Raw genomic sequence first — 26,081 nt, forward strand, 5'->3', positions numbered from 1 at the left:
CCTTGCACAGACCCACAGCACTCTCCAACTTTGCCATTCAGAACAAAACAGACATTGCGTGAGCTGCCTGCCTTCAGCTGCCCCTAACGCTGCACAGCTGACAGCACTGCTTTGGATCCGTTTCACTGCCTCCAAGGGGCTAGGCTCATTCTGGGGATGTTTACGGACCAGTGGCAAACAGCTCAAGCAACCCATGATAAAAAAAAAATCACGTTTATGTCTGTATCAAGTATGGCCATGATGAGGCGCACACACCTGCCAAGGAAGCCGCTGACACTACACCTCAGGCAGAGAACAGACTGAAACCTTTAGCAAAAGCAGCAGAACACAGTTCTCTGTGTTTGCCAAACCTGTAGTCACGTATGGCAAGGACCCATCCGCTCCACACCGATGGACACGGACTGAGGGGTGGGAGACTGCCTGAGAGACACACTTGGGTAACCAGAGCCAAGTCTGAATAACATGGTTTAACTGCTCCAGACTCTGCAACTGAACCCCCTACATCACGATGCTCATTTAGCACCAACCTCTCTCCTACAGAGCAACATAAACCCCACTTTTCACTGCTCTGCATTAACCTGATTTGCTTTGTATTATGCCCACTGCTACCCGTTCTTTCTAGCTGTGGCCTGGTCTGCGGACATATTCTAGGGAGAATAGCTTCCAGTTCCAAATCAGGCCTAGAACTGGGACTAAAATTCTGCTTTACACAGGAAAACAGCTCCACTGAAACCATATTCCTGCATCAACCCATGATGTTGGGACCCTTTGAATCCAGTTACAAACGTCTCCTTTTGGGCAAAGTCTACGTTTACGCACGTTAGAAGAGCTGACTAGCTTAAAAAAGGCAAGCTACTTTAATCTAAACATTCATGTCAAACTACATTACTGAAAAGCAAATAGAAAGGTAAAATATTTCAGAACAGTGACTCTACAGTAAAAGGAGTTAACAGCACGGTGTGGGGTATAGCTCAGACAGCTACCGAGCTCCAAGAGACCTCCAATACACAACCTTGCAATCTTGGCAGCACTGAGTGCTTCCTCCACCCCAGAAAAACCCAGCCTGCTGAAAGAATGCATACTTTCTGAAAAGGCACTAAATAAATCTTCCTCATTTGGGACTGATAGGCAGAGCACATGGAACAATCTGTGCTTTTTTCCTGACCAGTAAGACACATGCTAAATTCCTCCTCCTTTCCAGGAAGGCTGAACCACCCACACCTTCAGAATTCCTGATAGGTGACTTGTCCCACAGCCAGAAAATCCAATCTGCTTCTCCCAGGACAGCTGTATTTGACCCCCCCTCCCTCCTTCTAAAAAGGGAACACCTACCATTGGAAACATCCTGATTTCACGTTCAGAACCAAAAAGGAATGTTAACAGTATGTTCTTCTGAACAACTGCCGGTGTCTTACTCGCCACTGTGGTAACGAAAATCCAACAAACCCAAAATAATTTCAGCAGATTACTTGCAATCTGAAATATGGCCTTAAACTTGCTTCTCAGGCTCTAAGCTTGAACAGATTTTCTCTTAGAGAATGTGTATTAAAATTTTACAAGTTTGAAACATGTTTAGGGAAAATACGACTTCATAGTTCCACAGCTCCCCAGCAAGTGCCCTGCACGGCAACAGGGATCCATGTGCTTATTGCTATTGCCCAGCTGGCTTTCTCTGTTTGCTTGCCATTTCAGTGACATGCATATTCCCTTGACACATTTCCAAACAATTTTTTAATCACCCTTTAGAGATAGCCTGGCAACGTGAAAAGCCACCCCTTGGCTGAACTGCAACCTCCAGTTCACACTTGTTCCAGGTGCTCTGTGAGTGGTATCTGTAAGTGCCGTTTGTGGTTATTAACGCAAGACAGGTATCTCCAGAAAAGCATGCTTTCTTATCTTAGCCCATCCCTTTGGGTAAAAAAGAAAACACAGAGCCTGCCAAGAAGAAAAGGCGTTCAGAACCATTCACCTGCTATTGTTCAGAGATGTGCCATGCAGCACTGCATTCCAGAGAAGCAAGACTTTGAAAATCCACTAATTCACAAGCAATTGCAGATCAAAACCACCACATATGGCGTTAAGAGTACTGCTTACTCTCTGCTCTTCTTGGACTGCTAGCGATAATACCAGGCAGGGTTTGCAGAGCTCTTTCTTCCCCACTGATGCAATGGCATAGTACAGTGACAGCAGGATGAGGATGAGGAAACACCAGCCAGTCAGCAAGAAGTTCTCAAGTGACTGGTATGAAGATTTCTCGGCTGGATGCCAGGAAAAACAGAAGCACCATCCAGCAGCCATTTTCAGCAGCGGCCCCCCCATGGGCTCCCTCAGCACAAGATGGCTACTCCTCTGAATCCCCGGGTGAAGCTCGACTCACTGGAGCTACAAAGAGCCAGGCACTCCAGGACACTCCAGCCTGCACCCCACCGGCTGCCAACGGAGAGGGCAAAGGGACAAAGTGTTCCTTCCCCAGAAGCAGGGTAAAAGTGCAACAGGGCTGATTTTTTTTTTTTTTTTTTTTTAAGTCACTGACTTCCTTTTTCACTTGCAGAACTACTTTTAAAAACTGCTAACAACCTTTTTCTCCCATTTAAGCAAGACAGAATATTCCTTGTGAACTTCATGGGACTTTACTTTCTTCTCCTGACCTACCAGGAAACAAACTACCTTAAGAGATGGCAGCAACCCAAACTGTCCAGGAAAGGTACAGACATACTCCCCCTCCCCTACACTTTAGGCTGAAGGGAACCCTAGGTGAGCAAAACCCATTCCCACGCTGCTCCTTTGATCCCCCAGTGCACTAACCAGAGGATCTGAAGTGGAACAACGAGCGCTCTTAAATACGGATTAGAGAAAGCTCTTGAACACTTTCCATATTTGGGTGCAGAGAAAGCAATAAGCACTCTAGTTAGCAATTTCTTCTTGTTTACTGGCTGTCTGCATACACAGGAGCTTACAAATCACAGGAAAGGGGCTACAAAAGCATCTGCCGATAAGCAAGACCAGCAAGAAATGGCTACTATTCCACAGCACCCCAAAGGGCAGACAGGAAAAGCTGTCCCCGTTCAACGCAAGGTCTTACGAAGATTAGCAAGACCACCTGAAGGAAGCTGCAGTCAGTAGCTCTTGCACACTAAGGAAAACAAACATTAGAACCAGGCAAAAGACAGAACACTAAAGTCCTACTGAAAGCCACAAGCACGCTCATCCATCCAGCACAGCTTTCCCATCCCAGTGTTCACAAAGCTTTAGTCTAACTTATTTTTAAGCAGAGATCAGTTACTCTCCACAATTTCTAAGCAACGTTTATGCATACAATCAGGAGAGAGCAGTGTATCACTAGAAAAAAGACTGAAATCTCAGATCCTTTTAAAGACTTTCTGCTGTCAGAGCACATCTGCTGTAGGACATTTAGATGTTTAGGTAGATTTGTGGTACTCCAGCACTTCTGAACATTGCTCATCTTGGCTCAATATTATCCACTACCCCAGTTTTATAGCCTTAGCTTTCCTGTTTTAGGGTCAATACAATTTTCTAGAAGATGGCATTTCTACACAGTCCAGGTGACATCAATTTTCTTGATATGAAGAGCTTTGAAATCTCTGCATGTTCCAGTAACTCACCAGTGCAAGCGAAGAGCATGGAGAAAAGCAGACAGTCCCTCCATGACCAGGAGAATTGCTACTGTCAGGGTAGCGAAAGCAGCAAATATGAAGAAGAGGCCAAAGCCTCCGCCCAGACTCCTCACGCTGAGGCCAATGTGGATCACCATGGTCCAGAGCACCTCTGAGAGCTCTACCAGGAGAAAGGGGAGAAGAGGGCTCATTTCAGAACATTCAGCAAGAATGGAGGGTCGTTGCAGTTTACTTATAAAGCAAAACCAAAAGTCAAGCAAACTCCCACTACAGTGAGGTGGGAAACTTAAGAGGGACAACAGCTTTTGCAGCAAAGTATGTCAGGACATTGCCTCCAACTGTTGCACACTGTGCAGAGTCCTTGCTCAGCAGCTCTTGGCTTTATTCAGCACTTTCAACTCCATCCCTCCCTTCTAGATCCAGACAGCTTTTAGCAGAGCGCTATGCAAGTAGACACTGGTGCTTAGACTTGATCAGTCCCAGCTAATGCACACACAGTTCCATCCTTCTCTAGCAGTGCTTGACAGCTGAGCTCCGGGGAGGCTACCTGCATTCCTGCCTTTCACCTACTGCCTGCCCAGGGTGATCAGAGACACAGATCCAAACCTCCATTCCATAAGGAATACTCACGTGCATGGGCTAAGCTGAGGGCCCAGAGCCTCAAGTAGGATGCAGTGTTTGAAATGCACCCCAGGCAATATTCAATGGTGTGGATAGCCTGGTACACCACAGTATCGCCAAAGTCAAACTGCAAAGAGAACACAGAAAATGAAGAGAGCTGCGAGCCTCGCAAGCAGCAAGGGTTGGCCGACTGGGGACAACGAGCACACTACCTGGTGCTATTACCAAGGACACCATGTTTGAAGTTAGACACTGATACTGTCTTCTCCTGGTTTAGCATGTCAAGTTTTATAAATGAAAAATGAATTCTCTTGTCTTGCTAGGTTTCGTAGAATGATAGTTCACTGCTGCGGCTTGAATATTATTGTTTTCACATTCTAGCATATGAAAGTAAGATATTTCAAATTCAGCCATGGATTTTGCCAGGAAAAGACTGTTCAGCAACAAGATGGTATTCATATGAATTCACCGGTAAACTGTATGTACCACTATGAAAAAGGAGACAGTATTCCAAGTGGATACTGTGTATGCACCTTTGCTACAGGATCAACAAGAGCATTTTGCAAGATATGAACTTGCCCTTTTTGAAAGCAAAAATAATGCACAAAGCAATCTTGAAAAAGTGATATCTGTGCACCATTCATTGGCAAAGTCTCTGTGTCTTGGTAATTTTCAGAAATAATAAAAGAACAACTTATAAGGAAGGCTGCCATGTAGGACAGTTTCTTATTCTGCAGCTTGGGAAAGCATTCCCTACCTTTTGGATTTAATCCACGCTTCAGAAACTGCTCATATTTAAGTTAAGTGAACATGATGTTTTAAATACAGCAAGTGACTAATGCGCTAAGCATGCACAGAAAGCTATTTATATTCTTATTTCTCCCCTAGTATATCCAGGGCAGTAAATATTTCAAACAATTACATTAAATAAACTGTCAGAAGCCCAGTTCTTTCTCCACAGAATGCGAACTGCAAAGGTCTTTAATAAAGCCTGCCCCAGTGAACAGTACCACCTCTCAGCACACGTGGCAAGTCAGTGTGCAGTAAATGGAATGTGACAAATATTTAAACAATGACAATTTACAGCCACATGCAACTGCTGGAGAGAGTTACCACTATGCTAGGCAGTGAGAGAATCAGCAGGATTGTTATGGCACAGTATTTGTAGTTTTACACATTTTTCACAGGTTTAGTGATACATAGAATTAACAGGTACACCAGCACACTGTTTCCGCATCCCCCTCAACTCTAGATGGACCTATGCATACGAGATCTCGAAGCAAAACCACTTTCAGCACAATTTACAACAGTACCAGTGTTGTGAAGCTACTCTATTTTCATGGCATTTATATTTTTTGTATTAAAATTGGTTACCTGACAGTGCTGAAACCTACAATCAATCCTGCATGAGTATTCCTAAAAAAAACATTTCTTTAATACTCGTACTTGTTACAAGTGTTCACGAATGAGCAGTTTCTCAGAACAGAGCTTCTCTTTTACAGAAAGATACTGGTTAGTTGAGTTGTTGAACTGTATGAAACCGGACTGGTTTTGCTGTATTTGCTGACTGGCAACAACCAGTATCATCCTTAAAAGGGCAGATAGTTTGGCAAAAAATATCTTTAAACAGTTTGTTGCAGTGCAGAATTACCAAACACACAACATAAGGCAAAACGATACTTCTTCGGAAGTTTAAAAGCAGAAACTTTTCAGTTTCAGACTTCCAGCTTAAGAGCTTTCCAGGTAAACTAAGAAAGATCTGCAGACAGAGGATAAGACAAACAAGCTGTGTAGATGAAGTAATTAAAGGTCTGTTAATGGGCATGTATGCATGAAGAATTAAAAATGGCCTGTAACATGTAAATAGCTAGATCTTTTGGAAAACAAGATGTCATGACTTAATGTTTGATTCAGCATGTGTTTTACACCAATGGGAAACAGTCCAGATACACATGAACGCAAAGCTGGCTGTAGTCTTACCACCTCGTCCTCTGTAGGCTTGAAAACATAAGTTTACATTTAGTGCCGTGTCTCAATCACAACATTAATCATGCACACATTCAATAATTCCCTTCTAAACATGACACAGTAAAGCAGTAACACATCCCATGCTCTACAGAGGCAAGATACCGCTGAAGAATTGTTAACAGGCATCAGAATACTCCCAAACTACATGAGATTGACTCCCTTTTCTTCTCTACCAGAGGTAAGGAAAACCAAATAATATTACCCCCGGCAGTCAAAATGAATATACAAACGAGATTTCACTGCTGCAGAAATACAGCCCCTGGATTTTCGCTGACACTGGAGAAGCAGGTAGCACAACTGCACTGCACTTCAGCCAGAGCATAAGCTGCACGTGCCATCTGGGAGTACTGTGCAACTCTTACCGTGTAGCCCCTAAGATGCTGGTTCTTTGTAATGGGAACAAACAGAGCCACATTTCCCTTTATATGCAAATTATATTGCTTTTTCTGGAGTCCTGGGAATGACTGAGAGATAGTCTGTATGAAAACTGCTATGAAAACACTTCACTGAAAATGTTGCTATTTAGTTTTAAACAGCTTGGAAATCAGTAAATATAGTCAAAAAGCTAGCACGTTCTGCACTGCCCTGAGAAGGAGGATGGTCAGGTGCTTACCTCTTCCCCCTCCTCGGAGTGGGTAGATAACTGGTCATGTTGAATGATCTCAGCATCCTCCTCAGTTGGTCCATTGCCCACTCGGATCCCACCAAAGTTGTGCGTTCCCTAACACATGCAGAAAAAGAAAGAGCAAAGTGTTGTTTGTGTTTTACTGCAAGAGCGCATGTTTCTTATGACTCCACGTGCAGCAGCAGCTCACAGAAGAAAGCAAAATATTAAGTATTAAGGCCCAGGTTAAGCCAGCTGTACAATTCTATTTCCCAGCTTGGATGGGAAAGATGCTGATTCCTGCTAGGGTTGGGGGGAAAAAAAGTCTGTCTGAATGAATACTTGATACATTTCTACAAAGTAACTGCAACCCTAAGTAAAATAAAAGGCACATCTCTCAAGAGGACATTTGCTGGCACTGACGTGCAACAGACCAAGGTTTTGCCCAGCAGCTGCTGGACAAGCACTGAAACACCACTGCTGTTGTAAATGAAACGAGTCACATAGTGGGAACTCAAAGCAGAACAGACTGATACAAATATACATACACACATACACTCCCCACCAGTGTCAGGCATACTAACACTGCACATGGGAAATCAGACTTTCCCTTACTTGGAAATTCTACGTTCCTTTTTTAGACATTTGTTCTGACATTCAGCATCTGACCCTTAGCTGTAACTCCATTGCACTCCAAATAGAAAAGAATAATCCACAAACCGAGTTGAATCTTTGAAAGAGTCAAGAGCTCTTCTCACTTGGCAACTGTAATCACTGCACAGTTAACATCTGATTTATGGCAGGCTTCCTCCTCCATACTGTCTTACCACCAAGAAAGGATGCACAAACCTGTTGATCATCTGACAGTGCCCTCAAGCAGAGCTTATATGCATCGTAAACGCATGTTGGACAACGGAGGCCTAATGTGCACATCACTGTCTTTGGATTTCTGTTCAGCCAGCAGCTCTGTGCACTGTACAGCAGGATTTCTATCTCCCTCTAGGAGCTCCAAAGACAGAAAATGCTCATGACTGATCTGAGGGACTATAAATTAAGACCTGTGAGTCTGACCCACTTAGAGAGGCAAACTGAAATGCCACAAATGGAAAGAAAAGCCCTGCATTCAGCTTTAGCACTCTGAGAATAGAAATAAAATTAAAAAAAAAAAAACATTTACAAGTAAGAAAATGCTTTTATTAGGATTTTCAGCATCTTTGAAACATTACAAGTTACTGATGACTAGTATCGGTATTCTATTTATGTATTTCTAGCCTGCGTGAATTTGCACTTTTGCAGCTTTTCCCTCACACTTGACTTCTATCCGTTCTCTGTAAACTATCCAATCTAAACATGGCTTCAAAAGCTCTAATCGTTTACTTTATACTTCTAACCACACCTCATACAAAGACCTTCCCTCACAGCTTCTTGTATTGAGACACACTTAATACACTGAACGGATTATGCACAAAAGATCCATTTTCATTTCTGACATTTCTGTGAGGCTATTTAAAATGTCATGACAGAAACACTGGCCAACAGCTAAAAAGTGCCTCGCAGCGCCTTAGACATGTGGAGTGCACAATGTACTTCACATAGTTTGCGAGATTTACGCTTCCTAGCTAGGCAGCATTCACAACCAAAACCAAGTTGAAATATGCAGTACTGGGGAAGGGACCAAGTTTTGGGAGCTGCTGCAATCTTCACTCTGCCATAAAAGCTTTAGCAGTAAAGGGCTGTCTATAGGTTTAGACACAAATAAGTAGAAAAAACCCACACTTCCGAGAGGCTTATTTGTGCACAACCGTTTTATAATAGTTTCAAGTAAGTGTCTACAAGGGCACAGGTGTCAAAAATCCAGTAATTACTGATATGAAGTTGTTGGGAGGCCATCACATAAACATGATGTTTGGGAACACATAATGTGAACAGAAATGCTTCACTGAGAAGAATCCTAATCTATCTTAAACAAATACGCAAGAAAAGGAAAAAAGGGGAACTTAACCTGGGGGGATGTGGTAGCAAGGTATTCTTGTGCTGCTCTGCAGGTTTTGATTTCAGCAGCACTCCTGCAAAGAAGTGTCTCTGCATTCTGTGCACACATAACTATTATCCTTCAGCCTGGTAGTTCTTCCAGAATGTATCAATTTTGCAGAACTTTGCTCTTTCCAAGAGAAAGTGTTTTTCACCCTAAAGGTGCAGTTGTCACTCCCTTATGAAATTCAGATACATTCCATGCTCTCTTGATAATTAGATAGAAAGCCAACTCCCATCTTTAAATCCATCAGGTGATTTTTAAATCCACTCACTGTTGCAGCCGCTGCTGCCTCTAGTGCCTGCTCGTTCGGGACTGTGCTGACTTGGGCCTCCACGGGTTGCCCTTCCTGATAGTGAATGGAAGAAAAGAAAGGGAGGAGGAAGAAAACAAAAAGAGAAAGGGAGACGAATGGAGGGGACATGGGAGGATGAAAGATGGTCAGAGAAGGGAGAGGGAGTGTCTTTAACTGAACTGATCTTTGACTCACTTAACATCCTAAAAGCTGTCTGCCATACATGCAGGGAGAATTTTCAAGTATCCTCAGTGCACGTGTGCCAGGTTCCTGCATTTTATATAGATACTTTACAGTACAGTTGGAAACCTAGAGAGTACCCCAGAAGACAACCTCTCACAAAATGACTGCATAAGTCTATTTTTTCCTTTTAATTGTTATTTTTTACCATCCAAACCGCTTTAACAAAGATGGCTAAGTCTGCCAGCCAATTAAGCTTAAATCTCTGCTTTTACATTGTTAGCCTAGTGAAGGCACAGATGTGCATCCAGCAACTAGTACGACAGTGTTCCTAAACCAGCTGACAAAGCCCAAGCCAGATACATTGTTTTTATCATTACCAATATACAGGGGTTTTAAAAGCAGATTTGATGCTGGATCCAGATCTGAGAAGCAGGCAAGCAATACTTTGTCTCCAGTAAAACCCACCTGCCTTTATGTCTAGGAATATGCAAAAACGTTTTACAGGTCATAATGCAGTGTGAACCTACACACCCAAGAACAAGATGGAGAACATAGCTTTTCAACCGTAATTAGTTTTCATATTGAAAATATAAGAGGTAGTCACCCACCAAGTGCTTTCTCCTCAAATACTGATGGCGAAGGACCAGGGGTTTAGCTACCAGCATCCACGGCACACAGAGTAACGCCACCACCACGAGGAAACACTGGAGCCCTTGCTGTAAAAAGAAACAAGTCTCAGATGATTTAGTGGCAGTCCATGCTCAAACACACACAAAACCTACCAAGAGGTCTTATGCGACGTTGAACGACTGAATTCCCAGAGTACATGGACGCTTCACTATCTCTCCTCCTGGAACAGCAAGATGTGCTGTACTTAATGTCTGCTTGCAGCTGCCCCATCTGACTATACACAGCATGTAATGCTGATACTGGTTTAGATAAAGGAAAAATCCAAAAGGTTCTGCAGGGAATGACAGTTTAGCAGGTGTCTGATAGTGCTGGGATGAAACAGCATTAGTGTCTTAGCTAAGCTTAGAGGCACCACACTGCAGATGCAGGACAATATTCCTAATCACTTTCCACTAAAAGTCTGGATCCAAATGTTCTGGAGCCACAGCTGTCTTATGTTCAGATTGATAGAAATTCCTGGTGTAGGGATTATTCCTTCCTTCTTTAACATTACATAGTATCAGGCTTTGGAAACGATGCCACATTTCCTCTATCACAGAGGAAAATAGTTTCACACTTGATTTCACAATTATTAAGGTCAATGCAAGACTCTAATATCACGATGGATCTCTGATCTTATCCTAGCAAGAGCACGCACCTGCCCTTTGTAAAGCATCTTGTTACTGGTATCACTATAGGAGAACAGAAACATGTTGATAAAATGTATTAAAAGGCTTGGCGCATCCTTTGACGTGTGAGCATCGTAAGCTGTCCATTTGTAGAAAATTAGAATAACAAGGTATCCAAACAGTGATGACATGAAAATAATTTCTGGAATAAATCCAAGGTATATGTTCAGTGGCTTCTTAAAATAGCTACAGAAAGAAAAAAAGAGAGTTTAAAATTACATTTGGTTAGCATTAGGCATATGTAAGGCAGAAACTTTTAATGAGAATGTGAAGAGCATCTTTGGAACAAAACTGCAGGGGCTCAGCATTTCAACAATAGCTGGGGCTTAAACACAGTAATTACTTGACATGCATAGTTCTACATACGCAGACAGAAACAAATGTATTGCACCCTTCAGTCAGAAGTTAAAGTCTTGATAGGCTCCTGCGTCTTAAACTAATACAAACATTACACCCAAAGAAGTTACCCCCCTCCATGAGAAAAACAGAGCAAAACGCTTACATATGGTTGAGAAGACTCAATGTGACACCAAAAAGCATGTGGATAATGCCAAGAATCACAGACATTTTCATCTTAAAGGAATTGAGGAAGGCCAGCTTATTGCTGGCAATATTCCAAATCTGTGAAAAACAACACTGAGTCAGCCAAACACCGAGTGAAAGAAAAACAGAGGAGAATGAAAAGTTCACTTTAAGCTAAACAGTATTAACCATCCAGGAAGTATTAGGCTGTAAGAGCAGGTTTTTTTAAAGATGTGTTTGTCACACATATCTTTTGGGAAAATGAGCAGACCACCTTCTCTGCTAGGAACACTGTCTTAGAGCAACTGATCCCACCGTCGGAGCAGGAATCAAACCTTGCTTGTTTTTATGGTAGGCAAAAGTTGAAGGAAAAAGGGAGCTGCATCCTTGACAGAAAAGGGTATGATTATCCATTTAAATGAACAATTACACATAGTTCTCATTTTCTGCACTTCCTCTTCAATGTGGAATACACGCAAGTTTTGTATTGAATATTCTAAGCAGTGTTAGGAGCAGTGTTATTGATGTAGGCAGATACAAAATGACAGGATTACTCAGAAACTTACATTTCCAAGAGTGACTGAAAAAAATACATAAAAACTTACCGCAAGGTAAAAAAGTAACTTCATAAAGTGATTTGCAAGTCTAACCAGATTGGATTAAAATACTGCAGGTTAGAAAGGGTGAGAAAGAAGCTTTTAATAGACCTGAGAACAAGTCTCTCTATCCTGAATCTAGCGTCTCAACAGGAACTGAAGTAATTTTATCATTCAGGAGCATTTCCAACATTGATAAACAGTTTGCTAAGGGAATGGCTGGGGTGTGGAAATCTTTCACAGTGAACTGGACAGGCACTTTTCTTTCTGTTGACACAGAGGGTGTTCTTAAAGGACAGCAAAGGAAGAGCTCTCACCGGGTCAATGCCAAAGGGGTAGGGTCCACCAAACACCCCTGGAATAGCAGGGTTCAGCTGAAGCAGAGGAGTATTCTCAAGCAAGGCATCTCTGTTTGGGTATAAGTAGATTACACAAACATTAACACAAGCAACACTCTCCTCTTTCTGTAAAAACTAATACCATTTTTCCCTTGTGAGAGCAAGGAATATCTCAAATTGAGAGAACTTTAAGGTTCCTGCATGGTCCTAGAGATTTTTCCGAATTAATAATAAACCTGTCTCTTGACCCATTACTCAATCTCACAAGGAAGAAAGATGCAGAGGACTGGAATCTTCCTATTTCTATGAGGAGAAAGGTGCTAAACTACATCTTTACAAGTTTCCTGGAAAAAAAAAAAAAAAGGCTAGATCACATTTACACTTCTCTTCCAATTCTACATAAGCCTGAGTTCAGAATTTTGTTTTCCTGTGTTGGGAGGGCAATGGGGAAAGATAAGTCACCTGCTTCTCACTGTCACCCTTTATCTAGTTACCAACTATTTACTCACGACCAATTGCCTTTTGAGAACATCGGCCGGACACTCCATGATGAACCGAACATATTAAGAGACTTGGAGAAGCAGTCATTGTAGATGAGGCCTGTGTAAGTGGAGAACAGTCCCATCAGCAGAATGATGTATCGACCACTAAAAACCATGTTGAACATCTGGTATAAAAAAAACCCAAAAACCAGAAAAGGAACAAAGGAAGTCCATAAGAACAAGGAAGGTCTCTCATAAAGATGAAACAGTAAAATCAGTCAGTTGCAGGACAAACAATATCAGTCATACGGACTAAAAGCCCAAAGTCTCTATTTCCCCATGGCAGGTATTAAGGGTGCAAGAGATGGCACTGCAGAACAGAATCTGAATACACAGGATAAACAGGCTGCATGACTGTCCACAGAGATCTGGGATTAGCTGAAGAGGATAAATTGCACTCCACACACTGATGCAAGTCCCCAGCTGGCAGCATTAGTTTGGAACTAGGCAGCGTTCAGCTTTCTCCATGCTCTGTTAATGTATCTTAACCCTGGTTCACCTCCTGTCAACTTAAGCCCTGAGCAAGCAAAACCCACCTAGATCAGCAAATAGGAAGAACCTTGGAGATATGATACACACGTACAGAAATTAGGAGTTTTGCAGTGACTGAACCCCTTTATGACCCAACCAAGTTTTCGGTGATTTGTTTACAACAGCTTATCTACTACACTTCATAAACAATTTCCTTCAAACAACTGAAAGGAATAATTTCCTATAAACACCTGAAAGGAAAACCAAAGGACCTCACTACTGTTACGAAACGATGCTACTCAGTCTGTAATCTGCAAGCTTCTCACTCTGTCTGTGTGCTTCACAAATTTCAAATATAAGGAGAGATGGGCATTCTCAACTCAAGGGGGGAAGGATGTGAGTAAACCAAGCTGCAACTCTTTGTTTTAAATGCAAAGCTCAGCATGACCTGCCACTTTACCTCATTGTCACTCTTCTGTGACAGAATACGACTTTCCCTAAGCACCATCCAGACAGCAATCAGAGTCATCAGGATTCCATGGCCAAAATCTCCAAACATCACAGCAAACAGAAACGGGAAGGTAATGATCGTATATGGTGCTGCAAGAGAAAAGATGAAGCTCCTAGTGCACTGTTCTTGAGTAAGCCCAGACTTAGCACAGTACAATTTATGCAATTTAGCAATAGAATTCCCAGGCTTCTCCTCTGCTTCTGAAAGGTGTTAAGTACTCTGTTAGAAATTTTCACACAGGACAGACAATACAGAGAAACACCATGACTGAAAAATGGAGATAGATGTCTAGGACTTTTGTAAGTATGAATTTACCTGGATTTATTTCCCGATATGTTCCAATGCCGTAAGCATCAACAATATTTTGAAAGCCAGAAGTAAACTTGTTAGTTTTGTTGTATGTTGGTGGGGTCTGATTGGTTTGCATCCTGTTTAAAATAGATGGGACAGTGGATCCACTGTGCTCCTGTTTAAAAAAAAAAAGGAAGATTAGAAAACCCACCTTTAGAGCACTGGAGGACAGAGTACAACACTACTTTCTTGTTGGCATTCTTGTTAGCATTTGGAAAGCTACAAGCATGCATTTTTGTAGTGTGCTTGCATGATGAAAAATATACTTGAGCAGCTGAGGAAGGCTGCCAAGTTTCCACTGCTCTCCACTTTGTATCACAGGAGGAGAAGCACTTGTAGTAAGGATGAACGTTGTCTGATTAGGACAGACAAGAAAACTCCTGCAATAGTTTGTTCCATTTTTTAAAACAGCAAATGAAAGGACTTCAAGACACCCAACTCTATTACCTGTCTATCTGAGCAGAGGGTGAGCTTGCTAATGTCCTGGATAGCTCCTTTCAATAAGTTCCACTATAAATCCAAACAGCAGGACTACAAAGCATCGTCACGTTAACTAAATGTGCCGAAGGACTCAAACACAGGAAAATGCCGTACCATTACAGCATTTTCCTGAACTTAAAGCTTTACACAACATACTTGTTACAAAGTTTATCTATAAGCCATGATTCCTGCATGTTAAATAAACTGTCCTCTGTGAGGACTCAAACAGCCCAAGGGGATGGTTTTCAGAGACTCGCAGTTTGGAAAAATCAATTAATCCATGCCGTGTTTGCTGACAGTTGCTAGTCTGCTTGAACAGCAACAGACAGGAGCAGTACAGCAGTTACTCACAGTGCCTCTCCTGAGAGCAAACTGGATAGAATCGAGGTCAGCAACAGGACACCAGACTTCAGCAATCAAGCACTTCTGTGTCACATCGATATTGCACAGATTCAGCGTATGGTAGATGGCCTTCATCTTGCGTACTTTGATGAACCAGACACGGATATTTTTAGCGGCTGCCTGCAAAACCCTTTGGCGATGATCCTCTGTTTGGTTCAGCACCTTTCATAGAGAAGTAGGATAAAGATCAGGCAAAATCATTGACCAAAACTCAAAGTGTACAGAAGTGCACAGTGAAATTGGGCTGACCAACAAGACAAGCCTTACCCACCAGAGGATGGATGGATGAGCCCCTCTCCCCCATCCCATGCACAAGACGGCCGCATGCCTGCAATATATGCTTTACTCTCCATATTAATTAGTTCTGCTAGAAAGTCTTAAGACTTCTTTTCAGGGATACTTTTTGACTACTTTCCTCCTCCAACTCCAAGGTCAGCGGGTATTTCAAACAACTAACTGTTCAGAGATCACAGAGAACATTTTTTCCTCCACCCAGGTTAAAAGAGCAGAGAAGAGTTCTAAAAATGAGGTGTACATTGCCTTAAGAAAACACACAAAGATTACAATGAAAGACTTTTTTACTGAAGGGAAAAGGAGAAAGTGTTTTCTACTGAGGGTGTTTTCCAACTGGAACATATCTAACTCATGCCAAGTCAGATTTCCAGACTGGAAAGTCTTAGACTCCAGGGAAAGGGAGGACATAGGGCACATGCAGCTTTGAATCTTACTAGTTAAATTGCTTCTGAGTTCTTGTCTACTTTAAAATTACTAAACAGCTGCACTATACAATTCCCAGCTTGAGACAGCTTCCGTATCAAATAAGCAGTCCAAATTCAACCATTTTTCCTTTCAATTTCTGAATCTTTTCTTATTTTTTGCCTCAAATACCTTAATTTTTTCTGCATTATAACACACTGCCTTTCTTCCTTGAAGCAAGCATCAAATATTTCAGAGCTGGCACCCAGTAGTTTTGTGTACTGATTACTTTTTACCAACACTCAGGCTGCTGCACAAGAGATTAGTTGTAAAGCAGAAGCTCTTGAGGACAGCACAACGTGAAAATATGAAGACAGGCAGAAAAAAGAATAGCTAAGTTAAAGTTAGCATTGTTATCTCAACTTGGAAATAAGTTTAAATGTTTTCAAAGTTCTTGCAGATTAAAAAGGCAATGATACAAGCATGCTTTCAGAATTGGAAAACATGGTACCTCTTTACACATGCATATTCCTCTCTGCTCCCTGGTATGCAGTTCTCTGTTGATACTGTACTTACATATATATAATTAACTTCTCAGTCCTCCAGAAAGATCAAACCACCCCACCATCCTAAACCCTGACAAAGAAAACAACTGAGCAGACAGTCCCCAAACATCCTTCTTGCACTGTTGAGCTGCTGGTCTCAAGCTACCTGGAGCTGAAAATATGGCCATCTAATAGGACCAAAAATTCTCTTGTTTCAATAGGATCCAAAGATGTTTTCAACTCTATTATTAGAGAAAAAAAAGGGCATTGACCCCAGTTATTTTACCATCTGAAGATCATCAATTCTGGTATTGACACCAGAAGCCATTTCCTTCCGCTCCTGTGGTGTTTCTGGGCATGGGTAGAGGGAGGCACGGAATCTGAAAGACATGCAAGCCACCTTAGTGACAAAGATGGAAAGAAGATAAACCAGTCAGGGCAACAGATGGCTGAACACAGAAATAAAGCAAGGAGCGCCTCAAGAGAAGTTTCTGATCAGCAAAGACTGCCAAGCAGAGTTTCAGTCTTTAAATCAAATAGGTACAGAAGCTTGCTTCAGGCCAAAACAGAAGCTGAATGCTCAAGAAAATGGAAGTGGGAGAAAATCCTCTATTCCCTGTACTGACAGTGTCTCAAAGGCACTGTCACGAATTTGATTAGCCATCCCAGTTCAGGGTGCTGCTATCATGTCAATGCAGCTGCTGCTAGAAGCAGTCACTGTTGGTCTTCCCTGTGAGAATATCGCCTGCTGACATCCCACTAGGTCTGTCCGAGAGATAACACCTGAACTCCCTTATTTTTAGGCATTCTCTAGCAAAGTAGTCATCTGCTTTGAGCATTACAGGCTAGGGGAGTGGCTAGTTTGACTGTAAAATATGTTCCAGCTACTTATGATATGTTTTATTTGCTGTCAAAATATGTACTCCTACAGTCATTGTGAAATAAGGAGTTGAAAAATATCGATATTAACTCATGTCGATGTGTTTTACGTATTTGAGAGAGCTGCCCAGCTCTAAGACTTTCATACCCTTCACATATCTTCTTGACTCTGTTTTTCAGCTGGTCACCTTGGAAAAAGATGATAAACACAGACTTGTGCACATAATCCCCCTAGAACAAAAGAAAGAGTATACTGTAATAGCTCAGCTATTTACAGAAATTAGCATTATAGCAAATTACAACAGAGTTCTACTTTTCCTTCCTCTGAATGTGTACATACAGAGCTCACATCTGCACAGTGAGTCAAAAATCTACCTTAACAACACTGAAACGGTCAATTTCCTTAGCCTCAGTATAGAATACCCCTACCATACTTGTGTTTACTGAAGCAAAATGTTCTAGATTATCTGTTATCTATTCTATGTAATACAATAAACAGGAAAACCTGGGAAGATCTCCAAAAGAACAGATGCAATGAAATATTTATCAGCACTTACTGCAGTCAGGTCACCTACAGAATCAAGCAAAAAGCTAAAGTGTGAATGAAAATAAGATGAAGCGGAGTTTAACAACATCGACTCTCCAGAGAGGCCAACAGCAAATTCTTTGTACAGCTGTTTTCATGCTGGTAGCCAGGTCCCCTTTCCTGCATTTGTTGACAAGTTATTGTTCTACCTTACTTAGGAAATTTTAACGTAATGTTTCAAGAATAATTACACTAGGTGTAACCTCAATTTAAGGAAGTGTTGCACAATAAGAACAAAGTCTCTCCTAGTGGACAGATAATTCAACAGGTCAACTACCAGCAGTCAGTGGGACAAGAGAAGAAGTCAGCCTTACACGAGAAACAAAGAGGCAGTTACTGAGTTTCAACTCTTCTGCCTTTGTTCCAGTGCAGCCTACATACAGCCTTTCTTTTTACTGGTTAAGAGCAAGAGTTCCCGAAGTTTGGGCATTGTCCGTTGATTTGAGCAAAGAAGACACTGAATGTAAAAACAGGCCCAATCACAACATTTGCTCTTTGTATTTGTAGTAAAGCCAACAATTCTCAGGCAGATGTTTAAATTACTGGTTAGCATATTAAGAAAAACCAAAGGTCCAAGTTCAGAGTAAATGAGCTATAGATGTTACACTGCTAATGTCCAAAAGAGCCTCTTCCAAGGAGGATTACTACTTACTCAGAACTGCATACAGGAGTTGCACTTGTAGTTTGTGCCACAGAAACAATTATACCCTGCTGCAGTCCAAATTTTGAGTTGGTTTACCCCCTTCTCAACAGCATTCACCATCCACCCTGCTATTTTTGTTTTGATAAAATGGGAAAGCATTTGTCACTAAAGCCTCAGAGGATGCGAGTAGGTACTGTGAAGAGGTGCAGCACAAACGTTTGACTGCATGGAGCTCATTGAGGGATAAAGGCTTAGATCTACAGGAAAATCCTTTTACACATCTAAGACTTTTGCTGCTGAAAACAATAGTTCCTTTTACCGTTACAGGATCCTCCAGGGGATTTTCAATTTCTGCTTGACGCAGGAATACGTTCCCTCGGCACACTCGCCACAGCATGCGCTCAAACGTGGGGATTCGCTCACGGTTGATCACACCAGCCACAAACCTGTAAAGGGGACAGCATAAACGTAAGTTCTGCACCTAAAAGAATACATAGCCTGACAGCCAAAACACTGATGGCAACTGGAGTTTAGCATCAGACCGAAAGCTACAAAAATCTTATTTTGAAATTAGTTCTTTAAGCAAAACGGAAGGTCCTCTAAATACATAGCGATAAAAACACAACAAAAACGACTGCACTACAGCACAAGCTATGCCTTTTAACAGAATGATATCGTCTATTAAAAAAAAAATAATCACTGGTTAAAGGAGAAACAAATGCATTTAGACATACAGTTTCTATGCCTGCTAGTCTTCGTTTCAATAGGTTCCAGGTACATTACGTGGCAAGGATTATAGCAGTCACGGCTACCATGGACTATGCTCTAGGCACGTGCTTCCGAAGACCTCACTGGTTCAAACCCCTACCTCCAGATAAAGAATTACACACATACGAAGACAGCCTGGAAGCAGCTAATGAAGAGGATATAGAACTATGCAGATTTTTCGGAGTATTGTGTGCCAACAGTAGTTACTAGTTTCAACAAAGCTGTGAGAGGTCAGAATGTCTGAAAAAAAAAAAAAATCAACCAGAACAGATTTACAAGGAACAAACTAATAAAATTTTTTGTGCACAGAGAAACGTGCAAAGCACTAATATGAACTGGGAAGTTAATATACACGGGGACAAAACCAGAGACCAACAGCTAGTTTTAGATCAGCCTTCATCCGCTTGACATGCCAGTCTGGAAAGTTCCACAACTGCGCTCAAATCATTGCGGATGCCACAGGATGAATGTAAGCCAGCAACCCTAACACTGGGCAGAAGAAAGCACAAATTGCCATTACCCAAGTCGTAGCGGGGCACCTCTTCCCATCTCGCTTGGTTCCAGGAGCGAAGAGGATTCCTCCAACAGGTCTGGATCCGCCATCTGCTGATGATGCAATTCAGCCTGAATTCACAAATCAATTAATATCTAATGAAACTAGTTAGTGGCATGCAGGGAACGAGGAACCAGAAGATAGTTTGAGGAGACAAAAAAAAAAGGAAAGAAAAAGAAAGAATGAACATAAGACAGCAGAAAGAGGAACTAGATGATAGAAAAGACAGCAAGAATCACACAAGGAAGGAGAAAAACAAGAGGAAAAGTGGAATGGCTCAGCTAAGCTTCCATACAAGAAAGGTCTGAAGATTGCTGCAACAGAACGAAGGGGCTGTGGGGTATGTAAGTCTGAAGAAAGGCAGAATTCCAAAAAATGTATCAAGTTTTAAATACAAGTGATGTTCCCAAGAACCATTTTTTAATGGCACAAACCAGAGTGACACACCTTTCTCTTATCTTTCCCTAGACCTTAAATGGAGAAAAATGTGAAGGTAGATGCTGATTCCCTCTGGCACTACTTGTGCATTTTCTGCATATTAAAGACGCAAAACGCGTTTCTAAGAGGTGCCTGGAAAATTGTACTTGCATGTAAAGTAGCCTGGGAGTCTTGTTCTATGCAACAGGAAGAACAATGCCCAGGTAAGTCTTCCACAGACAGTTTTACTGACCTTAGGGCAGCTTGCAACCTCACAAGGTTGGAACCCTACAACAAGTTACACAAGACCTGCATATCCTGTACGTGTCAGCCTTCTGCCACACTCCAAAGCAAAGGCAATACCTCATTCATTTCGGAATTAGGTGACGATAGTTTGATTGATTCCATGTTACTTGCCACATCAGCACAGATACAGGGTCTGAATCAGTAACAAAACCTGGAAGTACTGGATGCTAATTTTCTTTACTGGCTTTATAAATTTCTCCCTCCACACACAATACTTTCAGCTTAAAAACAAGCTTACTGATTAAATCTATTAATTATTCAAGATATTTATCCTTATTCACTTTATTTATTATTGCCAGACACATAAGATGCATTGCTTAGGGCAATTTGATGTTGCTCATTCTTTGACTAGCCAGGCATTAAAATAGGATGCAGATTTATACTGTCCTTCATTGCAACTAATTTGCAGGCTAAAATTCTTGGGAATATAGCTTGTAAGCGTCAGCAATTCAAGTCAGGAAGGATGCTCAAATCAAATCCTCTTGTGCACCATCTTCATACTTTGTTCAACCCCGTGTCACAGTTATTTCTACCTCTGCAGCTTATATAGTGAAATGACGAAAATTATAGTTCCTTAGCACAAACAGAGGGCCAAATTCTACCCTCTGTAGTATACAGGAGGTCTTCCGCACAGAGCTATCAAGGAACTTGCTAAAATAGACTTGAAGGTAGAGTTTGACCCCAGAACATGTCAAATGCATGCACACACACAGCGCGCAGCCTTGCAAAAGTATATAGCAAATTTAATGACTCAGCCATAGTTTCTTTATTTGTGCAATAGTTGCATCATAATTTTAGTGAAAAACTCTGTAACATTTTACTTGCATGTCAAATAAACGTATTTACCATATACAAGAAAAGTTTTTGCAAGGCTGACATCAAATGCAGCTCAATTGCTGGTACACACACTTGCTTTAGCTGGCAGATGTTACAAAAGTAAGGGAGCCCTTAATTTAGTTCGGAAAGCCAACATGAAGAATTTCTGATCCTTCCAACTTTAAGGCAACTTATTGCAACATCAAAAACGGAATGAAAATTTTGCTTCATAGACAACACAACCAAAATAAGAAAGTTTGGTACCCCGAAACAAAACACACAGACTAAACATACCAGTGATTGTTTGATATCTAGATTTCAGGATGTTGAAAAACAGTAAGAAAGTTACAATTGTAAGAGGCTTGTATTGTATTTATCGGTAATCAAGACACTCTCTGTGATAATTTTTGTGAGGTGCACCACATTTTTAGCATATGAAACATACAAAAAAGAAGGATAGCACATGTGAAGACTTTGGATCCGGCTCACTTGAGAGTAATTCTAATAATTGTTTAATATTACCTCTGACCATTTTGGGCTATGCGTCCTTTATTCAGGACACTGTCTAAAACAAAGACAAGTCCTGCTTAGAGGGGTTGAAATTAAAGACAAAGCAGCTTAGAATAAATTTGGATTAGACTAGTTTTACTAAACAAGAACTTACTTACACAAGGATTATTTACAAAACAAAATCCTATGTTCTTTAAATTCATCTCTCAACTACTTCAATTTGATGATCACACCCTTTCTAGAAAGGAAATGGCGTAGCAACATCAGCTCTGGTTCTGGAAGGATAACTAAAGCAGTGTTCTAAGATTCAACAGAAATAAAATATTGAGAGGCTATGTGGAAATGAAAGAGCTATCCAACTACAATGCAGAAAAAACAAGACTGTAAGAAATTTACTTTGAATAAGAGTTTTCAGCAGCAGCGAGTGGAATATCAAAGTTATTGTGAAGTATTTTTTACTACTTCAGGTCGTTCAGGATTTCAACAACCCAAGCATTTGCATGACAGTAATTAGAATGCAGACCTTTCATTATTAAACATTTTTAAATTGCTTATTGTTCACCCAGATCAGCACCTTTAATCTCAAGGCCTGAAAAACAGGTTCATTTTCCCTACTCTTGATTATAGTTCTGTTCTGTAATGGCTCTGGTTTGCTACACACAATGCCATACAATTCAAGCCACTTCCAGTTCACAAAAAAAAAAAAAGAAAAATCAATTTTCACAAGAACTAAAAAGGATTCATTTCACCATCTAACTTATTAACACAGTGCCGAGACAGAAATGACAGATGCAAAACAAAGAGAAAAGCAGATGGTGAGAAGAGTTCGAGGAAAGAGAGACAGGGGACTGCATGCCATTAACCATTACTTTTCCAGTCTTCTTTTACGCTCACACTCTAGGCAAAACTCTCAGAGAAATCTCTCCAGCTCATACTGTTCTTCATAAGCAAAGACAAGAAGACTGAGAAAAGGAGCATAATCATCAACATGGTATGTTGAAACAAGAAATGGCTACTTTGACTAGAACAGTCGTAAGAAGAACAAGTGAAAAAATTTTGCCATCCTCCCTCCCCCAGCGCTCCAAGTCTGGAGACCAGAGTGAATGCCACAGACAAAGTACTTTGGATAGTAAGCCATTCCTTGTGCAACTTATTACTATGAATAACACAATCTTAATTACAAGTTATGAAGTCTTCAAGTGTTGAAGGTACTGTGCAAATGACAGCGTGAAGAAATTAAGCGTTCACTACTTTGGGATAATAAGCAGATTGAACAAGGCTCAAAAGTCCTGGACTAGTCGGATCTCTCGCACACAGCCGTTTGCGGTTTACAGTGTGAACTAAACAGTTTTAAATGTTTAACACTTATGCTTTACTGAACTTCACACATGAGCTGTTCAGGTTGCTTTTACACATAGCTGTACATTTTATTTCTCGTGTTTTGTTTTATTGTTACAGAAAACAGTTATCGAACAGGAGCAGGAATACATCTAAACTTTCCGTGGCCAGTTCATTTAAGTCTGACAAGAGTTCCCTTTTGTGGGTGACCTGATGTAGATTGTTTCAGTAGAAAATCGATTTAGATCTTTAAATTTAGTATGATCATACTGTACTTGAAGAAAAGCCGTAGGCAGCTCTCATCAGAGAGGACAGTAATTAGTAAAAAAGTGCACAGCACTAGCTGTACTTGGGTTTACTCAATACTCAGAACAGGCAGGCAGTGGCACCTGAATGCAGCTAAGTAACAGACTATCAGGTTAACGCTGTTTGTCCAAGGAGACCCAGCAACTTGCAAGTGAAAATTCAACACTCGAAGACAAGATTTTTTTGTACTGAAACCAACCCCACGACCCATCAACCGATCGCACTAGCAGCAGTATCTATGTCAGCAGGGACTAAGACTTGTGTTGGCACGGGAACAACCTTAATGCCTGAACAAGCAGCATCCTGTGCCAAAAACCCAAAAACCAAACCGTTAGATAAACGGTCTGAAGTTTGCAGGAGCCCAGCTCTACTTGATCACAGCCCTTGTAAAGGCCAGAAGCCATATCCGTTAAAAGCTCTTTGATCAAATCCTTGGGTTAGAGGAAACGGGACACGTACTCAGCAAAAACATGTCCTTAGTGTTCTAAAAACCATATAGGAGCTCTTTGAGAAAACTCTCTAGACTCTGAGATACTTAAGCTTTACAATGAAGGATTACATCTTCTCCCATGCAGGCTTCCTGTCTGTATCATGAATGACATCACAGAAGCTCTTCTCAGGTCCAGTGAAACAGTTACCAGTTTCTGGCCTAGCTGGTATTTGACAAAATGTTGAAGATTGTGAATGGCAGCTTTGCTCCAGAACTTACCTCTGAAAACCTTAGGGTTTGATCAAAGGCTCAAATAAATAAGTAAATAACCTATTACTTCAGTGGACTTTGTATTATGACCCTAATGAGTAATCTCCATATAACATTTCAAAGGCTGAAGAGAAATTAAGCTTGATTGTAATTCCTCTGTGTAAGCGAGGCATGACTGTTTATCTGCATACGTACCAAAGAAACTCTTACCCACTGAAGAAAGCGCTCACTGTACCACCAAATTTTTGGTCTGTTGATGTGCTTTAGAAACTACTAGCATCTTAATTATTTTACACGATTTTTAGTCAAACAATTGTTTAACTAAAACAAACCCAAAACAACATCCAAAGAGATAAACCATGGGTAGCTATGCGTACTGCATGAAAAATGGAAAATAATTTGAGAAGGTTTCTTAAACAAAGCATAAAAATGGCCCTGCTGTCCAAAACAGCAACTAAAAATATATTTGAGAATAAAAATGGTCATTTGTGGGAGAAGAACCAGCTCCCCAAGTGTTAACCCACCCCCGGTATTCTGACCTCATCAAAAAATTGCTGAGTTTTACGCAGTATAAATTTTAATTCTGTCAGCTCCAAGAAGTTTCTCTTCAGAGCTTCCTGGTTTGTGTTGATTTCTTTAAGCTCATTTTCAATTTTCTCAAAGTTTGCCTGCAAGATGGGAAAAGGAGAAGGAAGAAGGACTTAAAGCAATTCCATAAATAAGTGCTGTTAAGTCTATTAAACCAAGAAAGTAGGCAAGATGCTTTACATCCCCACGCAATTTGCACGCAATTACAGACGCGTCTCTAGTCTGCTACGGTACACAGATCCAGATTTGCAACATTCTCTTCAGGCAACTTGAAGCTTTTCATACTCAGCCTGTCTTCTATAGACTGGATTTATACAGTGTTCTTCAAATCATTAAAAACCCTCATCAACTTCAACACAGACCCACCATAAACCATGCAGTTCCAACAGCTTTTGACTCATTTAAATGGGTGAAATTCCTTTTAAATACTTTCACTTCTAACTGTATTTGGATAAATGCACAAGCAAAACAATGCTTGTGAATCAAAATCAACCTGATGTGAGCTAGTAGAGCTAGCGTTTCAAGTGACAGCTGGGGACTATGGTTAATGCACCTTTGCCACTGAATTCAATGGGTATCTACCAATGGAGCTAATTTCCCCAGTTCCCATCTAGAGTCAAATACTACTTGAGTCTTAACACACATCATTACCTCCAAGTCAATCATGTCACGTGGAAAAGGCACCTCCGGGTTTTCACCAGTGTCCATGATAGGAATATTTGCTTTTTTAATCTCCTTCTCAACAAACCCTGGAAAGACAACGCTGTTAATGTTAACTAAAAAGATACCTCAATGTCAGACTGTCACCTAGCCCGATCAGCAGCTGTGAATTCTTCCACCTCCCATTCCAAGATCATCTCATTCGGTTAAAGCCGCCTTTCAGCAGGAAGCGAAGCCCTGGAGGCAGTCTGACTGGCTGAACCGGAGAAGAAAGGCAGCCCTCACTCCTCCCGTCAGCAACCTGTTTTCTAACGCTGCCTTGCAGGTTTAGCCTGCGCTGACTGTCTCTGCAAAAGCTACAGAGTTAGAGCCGTACCAAAACCCAGAGAGAAACGTACTCAGCTTTCGGTCCATCTCTTCACACCTCCGGACTTCGTTAACGAACTTGCGCTGGAACACGTTCACGTCCGGGTTCAGCTGCAGAGAGAGACACGTCTCCTCAGCGGCGCCCGCCAGCACAGCCGCAGCGGCAGCCGCCGGCAGCGGGGCCCGAGCCGCCCCGGGAGCGAGGGGCGGGCGTCGCCGGGCCCCCCTTCGCCTTTTTCCGGCGGCGGCGGCGGCGGCAGTCGCCGTTCTCGGCGCCCCGGGGTGGTCCCTGCGAGGGGCGGCGGGCACTCACGTCGCGGAACTGGACCTTCCCCAGCTCGCCCAGCTCGCTGACACAGCAGTACGCGGCCTCGGACTGCAGGAAGAGCTGGGCCAGGGTCATCTCCTCGCTGCGGAACAGCTCCCCCATGGCGG

General features: G+C 41.7%; 1 protein-coding gene across 28 annotated transcripts in view; it reads right to left on the minus strand.

Annotated features, from left to right (window-relative positions):
- ATP6V0A1 (ATPase H+ transporting V0 subunit a1) overlaps positions 1-26,081 on the minus strand; it is a 30,136-nt gene extending 4,055 nt beyond the window's left edge. Inside the window, exons 1-21 of one of the 28 annotated variants that reach the window (XM_059830279.1) lie at positions 25,960-26,081; positions 25,679-25,757; positions 25,272-25,369; positions 24,572-24,700; positions 19,607-19,689; positions 18,638-18,764; positions 17,238-17,320; positions 16,497-16,590; positions 14,919-15,131; positions 14,052-14,202; positions 13,686-13,825; positions 12,722-12,879; positions 12,192-12,282; positions 11,259-11,377; positions 10,726-10,942; positions 10,007-10,114; positions 9,195-9,269; positions 6,898-7,005; positions 6,237-6,254; positions 4,266-4,383; positions 3,624-3,795 (exon numbers count right to left, since the gene is read on the minus strand). In XM_059830279.1, coding sequence (XP_059686262.1) covers positions 3,624-3,795; positions 4,266-4,383; positions 6,237-6,254; positions 6,898-7,005; positions 9,195-9,269; positions 10,007-10,114; positions 10,726-10,942; positions 11,259-11,377; positions 12,192-12,282; positions 12,722-12,879; positions 13,686-13,825; positions 14,052-14,202; positions 14,919-15,131; positions 16,497-16,590; positions 17,238-17,320; positions 18,638-18,764; positions 19,607-19,689; positions 24,572-24,700; positions 25,272-25,369; positions 25,679-25,757; positions 25,960-26,076 — 2,498 coding nt within the window. In that variant the 5' untranslated portion in view covers positions 26,077-26,081. Of the gene's footprint in view, positions 1-3,623; positions 3,796-4,265; positions 4,384-6,236; positions 6,255-6,897; positions 7,006-9,194; positions 9,270-10,006; positions 10,115-10,725; positions 10,943-11,258; positions 11,378-12,191; positions 12,283-12,721; positions 12,880-13,685; positions 13,826-14,051; positions 14,203-14,918; positions 15,132-16,496; positions 16,591-17,237; positions 17,321-18,544; positions 18,765-19,606; positions 19,711-24,571; positions 24,701-25,271; positions 25,370-25,678; positions 25,758-25,959 lie in introns of all 28 variants that reach the window. The other 27 variants (XM_059830272.1, XM_059830277.1, XM_059830282.1 and 24 more) reach the window with 27 other exon arrangements.

The sequence above is a fragment of the Gavia stellata genome, chromosome 28 (assembly GCF_030936135.1).
Source record: "Gavia stellata isolate bGavSte3 chromosome 28, bGavSte3.hap2, whole genome shotgun sequence".
Lineage (NCBI taxonomy): Eukaryota > Metazoa > Chordata > Aves > Gaviiformes > Gaviidae > Gavia > Gavia stellata.